Here is a 19,368-nt window from a genome sequence, read left to right as displayed (position 1 = left end):
TAGTTACATAACTGTAAAAGTGTTAACATTTCTGCACACAACATACCTGAAATAGATGAAACAGTACTAAATAGTATAGTTGAGCATATGTAGAGTGCCTTTACTACTGGCTAATTATGGCCTGATCTCTACCATTAGGGAAAGAGCTTCTGGGAATCAGTATACAAATGTGGGGGAACATAGTGTTCCACAGCCTCTCTTAGAAATTAATCAAAGAATTCAGTGGCAGCAGCAAGCCCTCCACTACCCTTTTTACTACTGCTTCGCCTTTTCTAGCCGCTTAATAATTGTGAGAAAAACGTCTGCTTCACGTACAAGTAGTCTCCGGGTTAAGAACACCCAATTTACAGATGACTCATAGTTAAGAATGGAGCCTATTGTAGCAAATTCTAGTTAAATACACAATGATTCAAGTTCATTACACAATGCTACTTATTCAGTATTATACAATAATACTGTTCCGGCTTACATACAAATTCGACTTAAGGACAGACCTTGGGAACGGAACTCATTCTTAAACTGGGGACTACCTGTAATTTGTATCCAGTATGAGTGAAACTTAATTGTTTGGAGCATTTCTAAATAATGAAATTAATTTTGGTGTGAGAAAAGGATGCCATATAATTGCTGGGTTTAGTTTGCCTTCTTTACTACAAGCCATCTTCTTGTCTCTTGCAACTCCTAGTATGAGTGCGTTCCAGAGGTGCAATTTAAAGTTGGAATGCCGTATTATTGCCTGGGAAAATTGTCAGCCTGCTTCCTCAAGAAGCATGCTTAGACACATGGTAGGGTTAGAAATGTTAAGTCTTTTCAGGGGAACAGAGTACTGAAAGAGACATTAATTTCTGGGAGAAAGTAGTTTGAGGGACAGTATGAAAGATGGTAGTGGAATTTTTGTTTAGTTGAGTCATGTTCTTAGTTTATATTCTTGAATTGGGAAGAGGGAAAAGCCAAGGTGCCTAGTTTTTAACTACTGGGGTCATAGCTCAGTAATGCAGCTGAACTGTCTACGGCAGAGTTGTAACCAGCCTTATTGCTCAGCTTTTGTCTAGCATCCACACAGTGTAGATACAGGAAGGGGTAGAGGGATTCTCATTAATGTGAATGACTACTGCCTGCAGGCCAACAGATAGCGGCAGTAGGGTGAGAAGGAGTGCTACCACATAATTTGCCCAGAGGGTTGTAACACCAAGCGTGGTTGATCAAGCAACTTTCTGAAAGGTATCCAGTGCAGAAATGATCACAGTCTTAAAGCGGTGCAGGTTTAATGTTTTTATCAGGGACTAGGACTGCAATAGTAGGTGTTCCGTATGGTTGCCTATGTTTGCATCTTGACTCACAGAAGCACTGGCTGGTCTTTCAGCTGATGGATGTTTAGACCTCACCTCCATACTGCATAGCATAATCTTTTGTAACACAAGCCTGTATTGCTTGGCACTTTTGAGACACAACAAGAAGAGGAGTGTCACTGCAGCTACAGAAGATGCCAGCTATCTACATAGCAGCAAAAGCATTTACGCTTCCCCCACCTTATACGCCACTGAACTGCTCTTCCTCTAGGCATGGTGGTTCAGGGCCAGCAACTGCATGGCACCTCCGTCTTCTGACTGCTTGTGACTCTTGGCTTTGCTGCTGGCAACTTATGTGCACTTTATATTATGGCTTGTAAAAGTTTGTCTTAATAAAGGTGTAGTGATTGCCAAATGAAGTCTGTCTCGTCTCAAACTTACTGGTACTACTGGAGAATAAGCTAGACTGGCAATTTCTGTCCAAACCAATTCCCATACCTTCAAGTAGAGGGAGCAGCAAGGCACATGCAGCAGATTGTGTACAGGGTACTGTTGTAATAGCAAGGCTACAGGCTGTTTGAGAACACCCTTGGCTAACTTGAATCCTTATGAGTTACTGCTGATTTTTAAGATTTTCAGAAATCTTGAAAAATCTTACAGTATGAGACACTAATAAGAATCACATCTCTTTTAAGACTATCATAGATAGCATGCAAAACTCCAAACAAACACAAGCAATAATAGCAGAAACTGCCGCAATCTAGTAGGTGTAGAGATTTTTGCAGCCCAGATACCTTAATCCTAGTCCATCTGTACATTTACAGTGGCATCAATAATTTTTGCACTTAACTTCCCTGGATATTGCATCTTTAAGGGAAAAGTAGTTCTACTTTTGAGCAGGGGCTTAGGCTGCAAAGTGAATTTTGGCCCATCCTAATGCACCGATTGATCACTGCTTGAATGGAGTTATGCTAGTGGTCCAAGTTCTTATTCCTTTATTAATTTGGAACACTGTTTCACAACTATTTTTCCAGAGATGAGCCTTACAAGAGAAATGTTTCACTCCCATAACTCCAGCTCAATAAATCCACTTGGTTGATAGCAACAGCATAAAAGGACATTCAAATCTTTGCAAAATATTCTCAGAGAACTGAATACAACAGTGTCATTTTATCCAATTCCCTGCTCCAGAGATGAATACTCATCTGAAGAGCCACCACAAATGCCCAGTCTCCCAAGGTCACAGGTGAGACTGACACCTTACTATGAAAAGTCATCTCTAGAAATTATCAATTCATGGGGCTCCCACAGGCTCCCTGCCCCCCACCAGGTTTCCCAAGAAAGGGTACCCCTTCAGAACAAGCACAGGTTTCTCCAGGCAACTGACTCTATCACTAGACTTGTGAGTAATCCTGAAACAGGTAGACTAATTTTTCTCCATAACTTAAATATGGAGAGCCAGAATAGTGAAACAGTTACGGGTTACACACTGGCTTGGGAGATGTTACCTCAAGTCCTCACACAAGCAAGGACCTTCTTGGTAACAAGGCCAGTCGCTCTCAGTCTAACTGCAGAGTGTTGTGAAGATACTAGAGGAGGACCATATGCATGTTAGCTTGAGCAGTCACAGAAAGGATACAGTACAAAGCTGGTAATAATTACTGCTAGTGTGAAATGTGGTTGCTTTCTAGGTAAAGTCCCATTAAAATGTATTTGTGCTTGGAGAAAAAACAAATTCTAGCCACAATCACTCAAAATGCATCTCTTCCCTCCCTACTGTCCCCGCCCCCAAAAAGATACAGGACCACGGAATTTATCACCCTGCTTTTTCCCTTTATTTATCCAAGTTAATCTTTTTTTTCCCCCCAAACAAACAACTCTTTAGAAAAAATAAACTGCCGAGGAAGATGCCCAGGCTTCTGGATAAAATAAATACATTTGGCCATTGCTATAGAATCTTCTTATAATCCACAAGTGAACTCAGGCAGGGAAAGAAGAGGGCTGGATGTTATCAGTAATAGCATCCCTCCCCACCATACAACAGACTACAGAGCACAGACAACATCACTTCACTTTGAACAGATCAGGATTTTGTGGGTTTTTTTTTTTTTTATACAAACGATAGCATTAAAAAATTAGTCCTTCTAATAGCTCACAACCAAAACAGAACAAAAAGTAGAAAGAATTTTAAATTCTTAAAACCCCTGATTTATGAAGCAGCAAGTGGTAGCAAAGTGCAAGTGATTTTTTTTTTCATGCGCTATTGCTATACACACATACATATACCTTTATATATAGATAGATAGATAGATTAGCAGGCAAATATACCTATATTGCACATTGGTTTCTTTCAGGGCACAATATAACGTGCCAGGACCTACGTGTGCTATATTGCATGGCTTGACTAATGGCTTTCTTTAGGCTAAGCAATTAAGCAGGAAGACTATGTGCCAGCGCATCGCATATGAGAAGGCCAGCATGAATTTTGCATTGCATTTTCCCTTTAAAAAGAAGTGTACATTGATAGTCATCTCTCTCTTCAAATCGCGGAAGAAGCTTCAGAGTTTGGCTAGAAGGAACTCCAGCAAACTGGAGTTCGAACTGCAGGAAACAGTCTGCTGCTTGTCACCTTTGCCCTCCCATCTCGCTTCAAAGAAGAAACCGCAGGGCCAAAATGGAGAAAGGAGACGTGAAAAGATGTGGGTCCAGGGGTAGGGGAAGGGTTACCACCTGGGGAAAAATAGGTATCATTTTGGCAATTGCTCAGGCACCAACTAAATCCTTTCAAAAGATACAAAATATATCCAGTGGGAATCAATTGAGGCATTACGGAAGTCTCATAAACGAATGAATAAACAGACAACTAAATACAATTATTCCAGTGGAGGGGGGGCAGAAACATCTTTGATTAGACACTTGCCAGTTAGTACTATGTCCAACTGGGGAATACGGAAACACCACAGGATGTGCAAGTCAAACAAGGCAAAGCACCAGGCAGTTCATCACGCCGTGAGGGGTGGAGGCAGAAATCAGTCTCCCAGCAAGTGGCACGATTGGCAGTTTGGGTTTGGTCTTGCCAAGAGGCTGCAGCCAGCACCAACGAGTAGAGGATGAATCCCCCAGGCTCCAGTTGGCTATTCTGTTTTGGACTCCTCCAGGATCTGTGGCAAGTTTTGATCCTTCCGTGAGGCAGCAGGCTTAGGTGCAGGGAGAGCTGCAGGTTCAGCACTGCCGCTGCCCCCACCGCTGCTACTCCCACCACTGCTGTAGTCCTGGATGGCCTTTGGCTCGTTGGTGTGGTAGGAACCCTTGTAACGGTGATGGTGAAGATACATCAAGAGAAGGGCTGCCGCCAACAGCAGAAGCAGGAAAAAGATAACTGGGAGAGGAAAGGCAGGAGTGGGGAAAGAAAGGGAAGAATTAGAATAACTAAAAAACCAGAGCTAATTGCAGATGGAATCTAACAGGGCTTAATATGAACACCTCTGGGCAACTCCCATGGCTTTCACCCTCTGTTCCACACTGGTCACTCACCTCCAATAATGACTGCAACCCAGCCATCATCATGGATGTACAAGAAGTCCACTACAACAGGCACAGAAGACATACAATTAAAACTAGATTCAAAATTCTGGAACCTCCTCCACTTCCAGACATTTGACCTCATTGGCTCAGTCCATCTGTGGATGGTCTCTCTCTTCCCTTTATGAAATCTCAGGTTTTTGAGAGGTGCGTCCTCTCTTCCTAGCGACCCTACACACTTTTTCTGCCAAAGCATCTGTGTGGCAAGTTCTTAGCCCAGCTTCTATGGGGAAACTCTTTGCTTTCCACATTGTCAGGCCTAGCCCAAGGAACTCCAAGAGACCATGTAAATTCAGTCCAGCTATGTTTATTACCTACAACCTACAAGAAGCAAGAATCTTCCCAGACTGAAACCCCAGCTCCCAAGTAATGCCAGCCACAACACTGTGAATTCCTCAGGGAGGTGCCAGTCTCATCCTCTTGTATCTCCCACGCTCCTCAGGAGATGTAAGAAAATGTTTTTCTCCCTGAGCCTGGCCTTCATAATTCCATTCCATCACACACATGCAGAATACCTTCCACCTTCAGTTATCCTGCCTGTTATCCTAAGATGATGCACATGGCTTGCTCCTTTTATTTGATGATTGCCCTTATAGGACTCCCTCTCCACCGGTTCTCCATATTATTGCACCTGTTTGAACAAAGTTCCAGGCCCAAAGGAAAAAACAGGTGTACCCCTTAGTAAAATCCTTGTCTCAATATCTATCTACCTATCTACCTATCTACCTATCTACCTATCTACCTATCTACCTATCCATCCATCCATCCATCCATCCATCCATCCATCCATCCATCCATCCATCCATCTCCCACTCTTCATTTGTGGAATTATAGAGTAGGAACTCCAGGAGAGGAGCTCAGGCCCAGCTTTTCCAAAATTGACATATTAAGCTGCCTTACCTGGATCTATGTACCACGGGTCAAGTTCAGGAGGAATTTTAATGTAGGTGGAAGGCATAGAGGCGCAGTTGGATTCTACCAGCTTTCCATTGATGGTATAAGGAGTGATGAGATTGCTGCCACTGGACCGAAAGATGGTTTTCAGGGGCACAATACTGTTGAATTTCACCCCCGAGATGCAGCCTGTGAAACCCGGTGTATTGTATTTCTGGATTTCAGGGTCAATCGTCCCTGTCTCTGTGGACAACGGCAGAGAAGAGGACCAGGATTAACAACTACTTGCTCCTTCCTCTCCTCCCCTTTTAATACATGGCAAAAGGTTGAACGGAAACAAAAGGATATTCCCTAGTAAGCGTTTCCAAAGATGTGGAGGCCAGGATGGGGATAGTAAGATTAAAAAATTACAGGAAAAAACCCTCTCCCTTCTACTCTTACACTCTTGAAAACAAAAAAAGGATTGTAATAATGGCTGTGAAGACACTGGGAAACACAGGGCAGGTTGTGTATGCTCCACTCTGCACCATATAACCAGGAAATGGGGGGGGCACTTAAGAATGGAGCAGCCAGCAACATTCCAAGCCACTACCTTGGAGGGGTGCACTAAGGAAATTTTTCATTTTTTTTTTTCTCTGAATGTAGAGAAAAAAGACTCAATATTTCTTTTGCTCGCTTCTGGTTAAAAATCAGGGAAGGATCTCTTTTCCTTTTCTTTGGCAGTTACTGATGGACTCACACTGTCTTGTCTATTTATACCACCCAACCTTTTCCATCTGATGGCATCCTGAGCTGGGGATGATGGCAATAGTAGTTTAAGGTGTTGAATTGTGGGAAGCAATGTTAGATCCTTCCAAAACTATCACTACATTCTGCAGGTTCACCTTGAAGCTGCTAGGCCATTTTGGTTTCTTGATATTTTTTTTATTCATATCTTTAATCTGTATCTGCCAGGTTATCCTGGCAACAGATTATAAATTAAAGTAATAATAATAACAAAAATGTGTGTGTGTGTGTGTGTGTGTGTGTGTGTGTTTTACAAACTTTTGTACAGGTGGCGGCATCTAGCCAACCTTGGGTAATCTTGGGAAAAAAGCTAAACAGGACCAAACCTATTTAGCATGTGGATGGGATACCAAGAAATCCCAAGTTTATAGGCTAGATTGGGAAAATGCTGGGAAACTGCAAGCATATCCCAGAAGAAGTTACTGATAACTTCTGGGCTGTTATCAGTAAAACCACTGTTGATGCAAGGTCTGTATGGACGTATCCATATTGTCCCTATGTATAAAGAAATCACCATTTTGGGGGGGGGGTTCTCCATTCTATTTTGGAACTGATGCACTCTGAATTGTTTTGCTAAGAGGGCACTGCTACTCCTGCAGAGCAGACACAGAGGATAGGAAACAGTAGGAAGAATCCAGAGAGATGAAAGGAGGACAATCGTGTTCTTGAAGGTGAAGACAAGAACGCATCGTGCTTTAGAAACATAAAAAGAGGGTTCTGATAGGGATGCTATGAAGAACAGGTAGAGCCCCTAAGAAAATGGCAAGACCCATTGCTTTTACTCACCCATGAAACGGCCCAGATAGAGTGCCTTGGGAGAATCAAGTTTGGTGTCCCCAAAGACAGAGAACTGATTTACCATGATAGGATAATAATCCAACTAGATGAGAGAGAGAGAAGAGATGAAAGGTACATTAAGAAGGTGCTCTAGAGTCCAAAAAAGATTGTAGGCACTTGTACATACAAAAACATGCTTTCTATTCAGGGAAGACCTACTTTCCATTGAAAAGAGAACTTTTAACTGCCCTCTTCTCTACTTAATCAAGAACCACAATGCTATCCCATCACTTTTTTTATCAAGCCCACCTGATGCATAAAAAAACTGCAGTTACCTGTGTGTACAAAGTCCGATTCACACGAGTAATATTGATTCTGTGTGGCTGCCCATCAGCCACTGAGCGTGTACTCAGGATCAAGCTGAAAGGGAAGATCCCCAGTTGGTAACGTAACTGTAGGGTACCTGTGAGAAAAGCATTAACATGTACAAGGTGGCTAAGAGTTCAGTCCCAGCACCCTTATGCAGCAGAGAAAAATCACCCACCAGAACACTGGGAAGACAAAGTATAGCTTCAGTTTATGAACTGGAATCCTTCTATATTTAAGAAGACACGAGCTTTGCTAGATCCGGACAAAACATCCACTGAGTACACCATTTTGTTTTCAGCGTGGCCCTCGGATGCCTTTGGGGAATCAACACTCAACAGGACAGAACTATAGTATCTACACAATGCTTTTTAATTATCACTAACAACCACCAGTAGTTTCTTTCATTAAACTTGAAAAAAACCCCTCTCCAAATAGTGACCATCATTGTATCATATAGCATTGATTTCTATAATATTGCAAAAATAGCATCATATTTTGTCTGCCCTGTTTGTTAATAGTAAATTCCACCTGGGGGGTGGAGGTGGGGAGGAGAGAATTTGCCCAATTTATCAAAGCCTTTAACAATTTGATAAATGTCTGCCATGTCAAAATTGGGCCATCTTTTGTATGAAAATGATACTAATGTTTTAAGGTTTACGTTTTTATCCAGATGATCCAACCTTCTGATCATTTTGGGCATCTTATTTTCTAACTTTCCAACACTCTTTAAGACGGGGTGACCAGAGGCACATAGTATTACTGTACAGTACCATCCATTTAATTTTCAGTCTCTTTCCTAATGTTTCCTAGTGTGGACACTCCCTTTTTATTGTTTCTACAAACTCAACAGTTCTCACTAGACATCTGCCAATAGCTCCCTGAGGAAAGCCATCATAGAAATAAAATAAAAAGTAAACATAAATATGTGCTTCCAGATGACATTTTTATTGCACAAACCTCACTCCTTTGGGAAAGAGAGCCAGATTTCTTCAATTATTTCATTTTCAGAGAAAATCCATTAAAAAGTTGATGAAACAGTCATATGTCAAATAATCTTAAGGACTGATCACTGAGAGTATCCTGACAGAGGGTTCCTCTCATTGGGTAGGACAATCTGACATTTTTAACTGACATCTCTAAATCACCACGTGTAAACATCCTGAAACAGTTTCTGGGGGGACAGAGTGCCTCCTTCCCAAGGTATTGGAACATGAGAACGGACTTCCACCCTTTCTGCTTAGAGACAGGAAAGGAATGGAAAGTAAGTGCAGCACAGATCTCAGAAGAAGAAGAAAGCGTCAAGTCCCCAAAGCATCAGGAAGCTACCCGAGTCATGCTTACCATCTTCACGGATCAAAATGGCCATGAAATCACGAACAAAGGTGCTGACATAGAGGAGGACCGCAGGAGCTGAAGTGGTGCGGAAGTTGAGTCCCACTTCCTCCCCTGTCACATTGTAGCCAGGGAGCGGCTGAAGTGGTTGATGGAGTATGTTGGCAAATTCCTGTACCACATACAAGGGTGTTGTTAGGATATTGTAGCGCACCCATGTGCCTTGTTCAAAGTAGGCACCGATGTCTGCCAAGAAACAACAAAACAAGGCAGCAGTTAGGGAAAGATAAAGTCCAAGCAAGGAGAGAACTATTTTCTTGCTACTCATTCAAACTCTTCGGCAGCCTTCCCCCCCTTTCTGGCCTTGGTGGCTGCCAGATTACTTTCCAGCCAGCATAATCCAGTACATCCAAAGGACATCAGTCCAGGGAAGGCTGCCGAAGCAGATCACGCCAGCCCTCCTGCCCTTAGTCCCAGCTCTCACCATGATTGCAGAAAGGTCCTTCAAAGGCAGAGACTGTGCAGTTGCAAGTGTAGTGACTGTAGTGCTCCCAGCAGATGCCATGATTCTGGCAGGGCACCAAGGGGTTCCGGCAATGCCCAGTGCAGTTTACCAGAACCCCTTCTGTCTCATTGGCTTTCCCCTCCAGGTTTAGGGTCTCCCCATTCATGTGCAGGCCTCGCAAGCACCCCAAGAAGGGATGCAAGTTGTATTCAGCAGATCCTATGGAGGGAGAAATAAATGGTTGGATTTAAAAATGTAGGAGCAGTCTAGCTAGCTTAAGACAAGAACCTATCTTACTTAGCAACCTGTTGCCAACAGGTTTCAACCAAATACTTCTGAAAAACTCATTGGGTTGGATCCTGGAAGTTTCAAAAAGGTCTATCTTCTTCTACCTAATCCAGTGGCTCTCACCAGACTTCATACACTGTTGAAGAATATCTTTTTGTATTTCTTCTTATCTACTGCTAACCAAGTTCATTGGGTGACTCCCATCCTAAAATCAATGACAGGACACAGGGTTTGCTTTTAAAATGTTCCACCTTTCCCAGACTAAGAAAATGCTCCTGTCCAAAACCCTGCTGAGCACCTGCTACTTAGCTGATAAAATGTGAATCTGGACCAATTGGAAGGGTTTTTTTCCCCCCTGATTTATAGAAATAATTTCTGAATCACAGTTGTTTGAAAACTAGTATGCAGGAACAAAATGAATTAACTCCTGTCCTAAATATACTGCTGAAATTGAAACATCTTAAAAAAAAAAAAAAGCGTTTTTTTTTAAAGTAAAAGGACTTGAGATCTGCTCAGTTCATGTAATAAAAGGAAATTCCAAGGTTCAGAATTATGTGCCCAGTATGTATTCCTTTGCATCAAGTTCTACATGTGCATCTCAGAATACAGTGGTACCTCAGTTCATGAACTTAATTCATTCCCCGACTCTAGTCGCGACCCAAATTGGTCGCGACCCGAATCAAATTTTCCCATAAGGTTCAATGTAAATACAGTTAATCCGTTCTGACTCCTCCGAATTTCGTTGCGACCCGATTTTGGTCGCGTCCCGAATCAAATTTTCCCATAAGGTTCAATGTAATTACGGTTAATCCGTTCTGAACCATATGTATTTTTTTTTTAAACCGCAAAAATATGAAACAAAATACAGTACAAAGAGAGAGAACACTAACCTTGCTCGACGCGACTTCTGGCGTGGAGGACAGGAAGGCGGGTGGGGAGGCGGTTATTGCTCGGAGGGAGAGTCCCCCTCCCTACAGGAAGCCACAACCACGTGTCACGGGAGGGAAAATGGCCGTGGATCCTGTTCGTCACCCGATCCGGCATTCGTGAACGGAAGCAAAATTTTGCGAACGGAGCTGTTCGTGATCCGAATTGGTCGTGAACAGAAGCGTTCGTGACCCAAGGTACCACTGTAATTACTGACTCTGCTCTCCACAAAGCCTAAAAGTTCCTACCACTACTACAGGCAAAACTGAGTTAAATCAATGGTCCAGTTTGATTTCTCTTATGAGAAACTGAGAAAGATGTCTCTTTTTAACAATCTGCCTGAGCAATTATAGTCCCAGATGCTAATTATCCTCTGCAAAGAAGACCCATGTGGTTTAGCTTTGCTCAAGCAAATTTTGTTTGCGAGGAGCTGCATTTTCTTTTCTATTTTATGGACAATTCAAGGGATAAGTGACATTAGTGAAGTAATAGGTTTTGTTCAGTTTTATATTGCTTTGAGAGGATCTGGGGCTTGTTAAAAAGTGAACTAAAAATAGCCATTTTCATTCAACTAGAGCAGTGTTTCTCAATCTTGGCAACTTTAAGATATATGTAGACTTCAACTCCCAGAATTCCCCAGTCATGCTGGCTGGGGAAATCTGGAAGTTGAAGTCCACATACCTGTATCTTAAAGTTACTAAGGTTGAGAACTTAACATACCTATTTTGCTCACTGTTTTGGCAGTATGATATAACTAGGGGGGGAAAGGCTGGAGGACCCTTAACTATTTGCAGGCTGCCTAGCCTGCTTACTATTAGTTCCTCATAGTCCCTAGCTTTGGTTCTACTGACTCTACGTGCCCCCCACTGCTTTCCAGAAGGCTAAAAGGGTAGGGGCCTGCCAGATCACCAGGGTGAGGGTGTTCCATAAGGTAGGGGCAGCCACAGAGAAGGTATGCCTCCGAGGTTCCACTAGATGGCAACATTTCAGGGAAGTGACCTGGAATGTGCCTACCCCGCCCAATCTGGTAGGATGGGCAGATCCTCTGAGGGAGAGGCACATAACCCACAAATAACCCACAAATATTCCCGTGCCATGTAGGGCTTTAAAGGTGATAACCAGCATGTTGAATTGCACCCAAAAGGGAACTCGGAGCCAGTGCAGCTCAGGCAACAGAGGTTTACATTCAAATTATTTGCTCCATCATCCACCATTTTATATTATTACATATAATTCATTTAGTGAGTAAAAGATAGTCTCTTGGCAAATTGGATTCACAATCTGAAATGTGATGTTATATTAATCAAAAAGTCCTTTACTGGGTGACTATTTTGATGTAATTAACCTTTATAGCTATTTCATGGGGTGCTCTAAAAAATATTCACTCTCACACATACACATCCTCACTCACCCACATAGAGTGGTTTAGTGAGGTTCAAATGGATAAAACTCTGGGGTGGTGCTGCTCGCACTACCCATGGAAACCGGTCAACTTGTAGCCGAGCAAGTTTAACGTTGATCTCTGCCTTCACTTCATGCCACTCATTGTCATTGAAGGGCATCTCTGAGTGCACTGTTAAATTCTCGTCCCCATTTCCAATGTTGTAAGCAAAGACCAAGTCTTGGGAAGCTATGAAGAAGTGAGAGAATTGGAGAGTTACAGGACCATCTCAAGTCTACCCGAAAGGAGGATCTCTGCTGCTTCAGATGTTTACGCCAAGGCATTTAAGCCTTTCAAGAAAGCCAGTATATTGAGAAGGGTGCTGCCTCATTCACCAGCTGAACAAAAGCATTAGTAAAAAACAGAGGGAGTTTCTTTTCAGGGCCCTCCACGTCTTTTGTTGGTATCTCAGAGGTCTGCAGACAAATGAGTCTTAGGACCTTCCATAAGCGCAACCACCCTTGTTTCTATATCCCTAATGCTCTCCCATTGCATAAACCACCCACTAAGAACATTACAGAGCATCTCCTGTTTCAGCAACTGTCCTTACATCAATGGCATTAGTCCTCACTTAGGCAAAAATGAAACAACTAGAGCAGGCTTTACCAGCCTGGCAACCTCCAGATGTATGTTAAGTACAAGTTGGGGAAGGCTGGCTCTTTGATTTACTGCCAACCCAACTACTAATGACTAGCAACACTATTAAAAACATGCCAGCAAGACTCCTGGGAGTTGCAGTCTCAATGACCTGGAGAAAGCCAGTTTCAGAATAATATCATGAACTAACAGAAAAGATGTTAAATTGCGTTAAAAGCAAAATGCATGCCCCATTGGACCCTAAATTCCATACTATTGAGCTCCACGCGGATATAGTTCCTCGGGCCCACATTCTCTAGAAAAGTGCCTGATGGAGCAGAAGTCTTGAAGAAGAAACTGATATCAAGACTGTAGTTGACCTTGAAGGGGGGAAAGAGCAAAGCTGTTCCCCTGATGAAGGACACTGTATTCCAGGAGTTGCCTGCAAGTCATGAGAAAAATATAGTGAGAAAATGTTCATTCATTCATTCATTCATTCATTCATTCATTCATTCATTCATTCATAAATTTATATACCTCCCATCTCCCCCAGAGGGAGATTCATTCCATTATCTTTTACACTCGGTTGATAACTTGGTTAAGGGACATATTTTTGTTGTGGTTGTTTGTACACCTTGGTTTGGGCTGTGATATAATGATGTCACTAGAGAGAAAGAGTCTTCTATCCATTTTTCTGCTTTTAAATGGATGGGGGGATTTTTTTTTTAATAATTTTTCTACACATATACAAGGCTTTACACACTTTTCTGTTGTTTCCCACCAAAAAGCAATAGGAAATATCACTGTCATTTTTTTAATATTTTCTGCTGAATTTCATCAGCACAATCTTAAGGGTCTCTGGGGGCTACAAAAGTGGGGCTGGTAGTGGTATACAACCCATAAGTTTGAGGATTTCCACTCAGTCTGACATCCACAAGAAAAATACCATTATATCATCTCCCACTCTGTCCACTACTCACGGTCTCCATAACAACGCAATGGACCCACGTAGAACTGAGCCTCTGATCCAGTGCGGTTTGTATCACTCACCACAACCTGTGTGACTGGAAGATGGTCTACAAAATTCAGCAGCCCTTTATCTGCTCGCCTGGAATACGGAATGGGAAATGGACCCCCGCCATTCATTAGAAATACTCAATTTCAATTCACAATACATCATCACCCAGACCCCTTGGAGAGAGTGGAACCAAATCTCACCACATCATGTGTTCAGCATCACAGTTGCAATAGAAAAGGGGATTAGCACAACTCTTCTCCATGCCACACGCACAGCGTCCCAGCCCTGGCGGAGAGCCACCCCAGTAATAATGACGCTCTGCATTTCGTCCCATCCAGAAACTTAGTGGCATCCCAGCTAAGAGAGAACAAGGCAGAACATAAATAGGAGAGGAAAGTCCCCATAGATATCTGCTGATTCAGACCAAAAAGTTCACCTAAATTCCACAGTAGTAAACATCAAGATGTTTCTGGAATGATCACAAATTGGTTACGAAAAAACTTGCTGTCTTCTCCTGCTGCAGGCACCTAACATCTGGTATCTAGTATCAGCTGGTAAATCACATAATTTGCATTACTTTTCTCCATATCATAATTAATTTCACTGAACATTTATCATGTTCCCTTACTTGCCTTCTTTCCCCTAAATTAAAAAGTTCCAACACTTAGGCCTAGCCTTCCCAACCTTCAGATATGACAGGGAATCTAGCACCCAGAATTCCTAGCACATCAGGAAGGTGGGAAGGTTATTTTAGTAGAGAAGGATCCAGCTCTTTAATAAGTTTTTCTCAGCCACTTTCAGCTCTAGTCAATGGTTTTGTCAGAACCCTTGCAATCAATCAACTGTCCTGCTAGTTTGCTTGCTTCACTTCTGCCATTATTGTAGAAGGGAGGTGGAGGGAAGGACTGGAAGGGGAACCATTAGGCACAGATGGACTGTTATCTAGTTCTCAGGAATGCCCAAGGTCGTACCAGCGTGAGACCAGAAGAAGACCAGTGACATGCACAAGACAGCCTGAGAGACAGAAGTGGGGAGGGAGGATGGAAAAGGAGGTAAATTCAACTTTTGGGGCTGGCGGGCTTCAGTTTCAGCAATGCTCTAGAACTGTACACTAGTCCTCAATAAACAAATTCTTCTTTGGACATATATCAGTCTCAGTGGGAATTGCTTTTGTTGGGAACTGAGCAATGCAGGTTCTTACATATTACTGAAACTGCTTTTTTGGATTTTACCCGGAGCGAAAGCTCATTGAGGAAAATCCAACGAGTTGCTCTGGCCAGAGTTGGAGTTAATGACGAGATGGCAGACGAAGTTATCGAGGTGGAAGCCGGAGCCATTGGCAGTGCTGTGGTAGATTCAGCAGGTGGAACGGAAGAGGGACCGTTGAGGCCAGCGGAGAAACCGGTGGTGCAGAAGAGAGACTGGTGACCAGCCACGCACAGGACTCAGCTCCAAGACCCCGGGGATTTGGAGGCATAGTCAGCTGCCAAATCGTCATGAAGGAAGTCGGCTATTAAGTGGTTGATGGATGTCGGTGAAGTGCTCAAACCCCGAGGGAGAAGAGGAAGTTGGAACCCCAAGGCATGGGGGTGGAAGGCTATGTGGAGAAGGTGGAGACGCAGCTAACCTCCATGGCGGATGACATGCAGGCATTGAGGACCCTGTTAGAAAGAGCGCTGGTGACTGGAGCTCTGCAGCTTCAGGCTGGCGGTCCCCCAGTGTCTCAGGGGGACAGTGAGGAGGCGAGTGAGAAGTCCGAATCCAGTGAAGAGGACAAGGAGCCCCCCCCCCAAGGAAGACATGAGAGGGAAGAAAAGAATCCGCTACAGCAACAGGGCCTGAAGATGCAGTTTGGAGGGGACCCCAATCAACTGGCATACTTCGTAATTCACGTGCGGATTTACATGGAAGGATGTGGACACCTGTTTCGGAATGATGCGGAAAGAGTGGCCTATGTGTCAGGCTCTCTCGAAGGCAAAGCGGTGGAATGGGTGGTGCAGTTGTGTGAAGCTGGAACTGCAGCACTAAGAAATTTGGATGATTTTATGAGCGCCCTGCGCAAACACTTTAAAGATCCCTTTGTGGTAATAAAAGCAAAGAGAGCCATCCAGCAAATTAAGCAAGTGAATCGAACCATCTCAGACTACGTACTGGAATTCAGAGTGCTAGCTGGGAAGTTCCAAAACTGGCCTGATGAGCTCCAGGTCCAGTATTTCCAAAAGGGGCTACAACTTGACCTTTTGGATCACATGCTGGCCAGGAACAACCCCAAAACCCTAGACAAATGGATCAGCCTCACAGGGAAGGTCAAGGCCGACTGGTTGTCAGTTAAAAGAAAAGGCAATTGACCCCCCGCAGACTTGTTGGGCCAGGCATCCAGGAGATCGGGTTGGAAACCCAAGGAGGGCAGCCAGGAGCAGAGACAGGGGAAACATTCGTGCTTCAGGTGCGGAGAGGAGGGGCATTACACCACGAATTGTCCCCAGAACTGGCCAGTGCAGACTGCACCAAAAACCAAACCAGCAAAGAACCTACCAAAGAGCCCCAAGCCAGAAAAAAGAGAGACCACTGCTTCAGGATCGGAAGCGTGGTTCCAAGCCCCTTTGATGCTGGAGAGTAAGTCTTCCGAGGATGAAGCTCAGCCAATGGGAAACTCCAACCGCCTGCTTTAAAACACGCCTGAAGGCAGGCGGAATCTCCGGGGCATGAGGACCTGACAGAGGACGAGTCGGAGAGTGAACCCGTGACGGTGAGTCCTATGACAGTTGGGGTGAGACTGAGGGTGTTGAAAACCAATCACAAAGCGGACTTAACAGTATTAATAGACTCTGGGGACACCCACTGCTTAATCAATCCAGTCATTGTGAAAGGACTTGGACTAAGGGTGCAGAGGTTAAAGACCCCTATTGTTTTTACACAATTGGACAGGTCTCCAGAGGGGGAGGGGGGAGGGCCAGTAGAGTTTTACACTGAAGCAATTGAAATGAGGGTCGGGACTCAGAGAAAGACTTTAAAGTGTCTAGTGGCCCCAATTGCTGGCCATCTGTTAATCTTGGGACTGTCCTGATTAAGACTGTGGAATCCTACAGTGGACTAGAAAACAGGAAGCCTGATCTTTCAGGATGGGACTTACACTATTCAAAAGGAGGCTGTTGCCAGGGCCCCAAGATTGGCACTCGTAGCAGCGAATGTGGAGTCCTCTAAGCCAGCCAACTCCAAAGACACCTGCTCAGTTCCGGAGCAGTATAGAGGCTTAGAAGCTGTTTTTAGTAGGCAGAGTCAGACCAGCTCTCCCCACACAGGGCAACCAACTATGCTATTGAGCTTGAACCCAGGGTGAAATTCCCTAAGCCAAAGATGTATTCTATCACTCCCAAAGAGTTAGGAGCGCTGACGGAATTCATTGATAAAAATTTGGAGAGGGGTTTTATGCAGCCTGCAAAATCACCATTAGCTGTACCTGTCCTGTTTAGGGAAAAGAAAGATGGTTTTTTGAGCCTATACACAGATTTAGGGGATTAAATGCTATTTATAAGGAAAACAAATATACTCTCCCTTTAATGAAAGACTTGTTGGCACATTTATCGAAAGGGAAGATTTTTACGAAGTTGGACTTGAGGGACGCATACTTCCGAGTACGGATTAGAGAGGGAGATGAATGGAAGACCGCGTTCAGCTGTCCCCTCGGGTGTTTTCAATATCTGGTCATGCCGTTCAGCTTGGCGGGGGCTCCAGGGGTCTTTATGCAGTTGATAAATGAAGTGCTATATGAGTTCTTGTATAGGGGCATCTTGGTGTATTTGGATGATATTTTAATTTATACAGAAACAATGGAAGAATATGTGGACTTGGTGAGAAAAGTGCTAAAGAAACTGTTAAATGCTCAGTTATATGCTAATCTTTCTAAATGTGAATTTCACAAAGAGCAGATTGATTACCTGGGATATCGCATATCCAGTAGAGGAATTGAAATGGACCCAGCTAAAGTGCGGGATGTGATTGGAGACGCCAAAGACCCGCAGGCAATTACAAAGTTTCCTAGGGTTTGCAAATTTTTACCGCTAGTTCATCCCCAATTTTGCTCAAGTTACCCTTCCACTCACTGACTTGTTAAGAACAAAAGGGAAAGATAAAGCAAAAGCTAACAAACCGGGGACACCGCTAAATTGGACAGAAGAATACCAATTGGTGTTTGAGCAATTAATTATTTACAGCGGAACCCATTCTGAAATACCCCAATCCAGAAAAGCCTTTTATAATTCAGGTGGATGCATCAGATGTGGCTATAGGGGTGGTCTTGTTACAAAGAGCCGAAGGTGAGACATTACAACCGTGTGCTTACATTTCCCGCAAATTTACAGAAAGAGAAAGGCACTGGCTAGTGTGGGAGAAAGAAGCTTTTGCTGAGAAGTGGGCACTAATGACATGGAGACATCTGCTAGAGGGGTCTCCTCATCCAGTTGAAGTCTGGACTGATCATAAAAATTTAGAAGCTTTAAGATCCCCAAGGAGATTGTCCCCAAAGCAAGTCAGATGGGCTCAGTTTTTCAGCTGGTTTAACTTCACTTTGAAATATATACTGGGGGGGAAAACTTTCTAGCCAATGTGCTCTCGAGATTACCCCAACACAGCAGCCAGCAGGAGGAGGTGGTGGCTGCGGTCATTCCATGCTACCAAGGGGTAGCTATCACACAGTCTCAGAGCAAATAGCAAAGGGAGGAGCCAGAGGAAAGGAATTAAATGGCAATTTGGAGGGGGATGAGTTTCAAGAGCACAAAGACCCTTTGACAAATGAGAAGGGAGTGTGGTGGCTAGGAGATAAGTTGTATGCCCCAGCTGAATCCAGAAAGGTAATCTTAGAACATGGTCATGACAGTAAAACAGCAGGGCACTCTGGATTCGTAAAAACATTGCATCTCATTCGGAGGCAATTTTGGTGGCCATCTATATGAAAAGACATAGCTGAATATGTAGCCACTTGTCCCATGTGTGCAATGGCCAAAAAGCAAGGGAGCAAGCCAATGGGTCTGTTACAACCAGTAGCAAAACCTGAGAGGCCTTGGAAACAGATTGCTATGGACTTTATTGTTGAATTACCCGAAAGTAAAAAGAAAACAATGATCTGGGTAGTTACAGACTTGTTTTCAAAACAAGCGGATTCTGTAGTGTGCATGTCCATCCCCTCAGCAGAGAAGTTGGCTAAAATGTTTATACAACACGTCTACAGGCCTCATGGGATCCCTGAATGGATCATCAGTGATCGCAGGGTACAGTTCACCTTAAAATTCTGGAGGGTGTTCATAGAGTTAATTGGATCAAGTCAGGCTCTGAGCTCAAGTCATCACCCCCAGACAGATGGAGCCAGTGAATGCCTGAACTCTGTATTAGAATAGTACTTAAGGTGCTCTGTGAATTATCAGCAAGACAACTGGGCAGAACTCCTGCCGTTTGCTGAAGTGGCATATAACAACGGTGTACATCACAGCACTGGGTTTACCCCATTTAAAGTAGCTACCAGGCAGGATTTTGTGCCGATCCCAGAGCTTCCTCAAAAACCTACTGAAGTAACATCAGCAGACAAACG

General features: G+C 43.7%; 1 protein-coding gene across 1 annotated transcript in view; it reads right to left on the bottom strand.

Annotated features, from left to right (window-relative positions):
* Window positions 1-1,841: 1,841 nt before the first annotated feature.
* Window positions 1,842-19,368, bottom strand: part of CNTNAP1 (contactin associated protein 1) — a 49,630-nt gene continuing 32,103 nt past the window's right edge. The window contains exons 14-24 of the mRNA XM_007431991.4: window positions 13,985-14,141; window positions 13,747-13,874; window positions 13,041-13,208; window positions 12,161-12,379; window positions 9,514-9,753; window positions 9,039-9,275; window positions 7,664-7,791; window positions 7,338-7,431; window positions 5,772-6,008; window positions 4,824-4,874; window positions 1,842-4,668 (exon numbers count right to left, since the gene is read on the bottom strand). Coding sequence (XP_007432053.1) covers window positions 4,424-4,668; window positions 4,824-4,874; window positions 5,772-6,008; window positions 7,338-7,431; window positions 7,664-7,791; window positions 9,039-9,275; window positions 9,514-9,753; window positions 12,161-12,379; window positions 13,041-13,208; window positions 13,747-13,874; window positions 13,985-14,141 — 1,904 coding nt within the window. The 3' untranslated portion in view covers window positions 1,842-4,423. The remainder of the gene's footprint in view (window positions 4,669-4,823; window positions 4,875-5,771; window positions 6,009-7,337; window positions 7,432-7,663; window positions 7,792-9,038; window positions 9,276-9,513; window positions 9,754-12,160; window positions 12,380-13,040; window positions 13,209-13,746; window positions 13,875-13,984; window positions 14,142-19,368) is intronic.

The sequence above is a fragment of the Python bivittatus genome, unplaced genomic scaffold (assembly GCF_059951505.1).
Source record: "Python bivittatus isolate LINGU-HERP-01145 unplaced genomic scaffold, Pbiv_v1 ctg000410_np1212, whole genome shotgun sequence".
NCBI lineage: Eukaryota > Metazoa > Chordata > Lepidosauria > Squamata > Pythonidae > Python > Python bivittatus.
The sequence above is the reverse complement of the archived record's forward strand: the minus strand, read 5'-3'. Positions and strand labels throughout refer to the sequence as shown.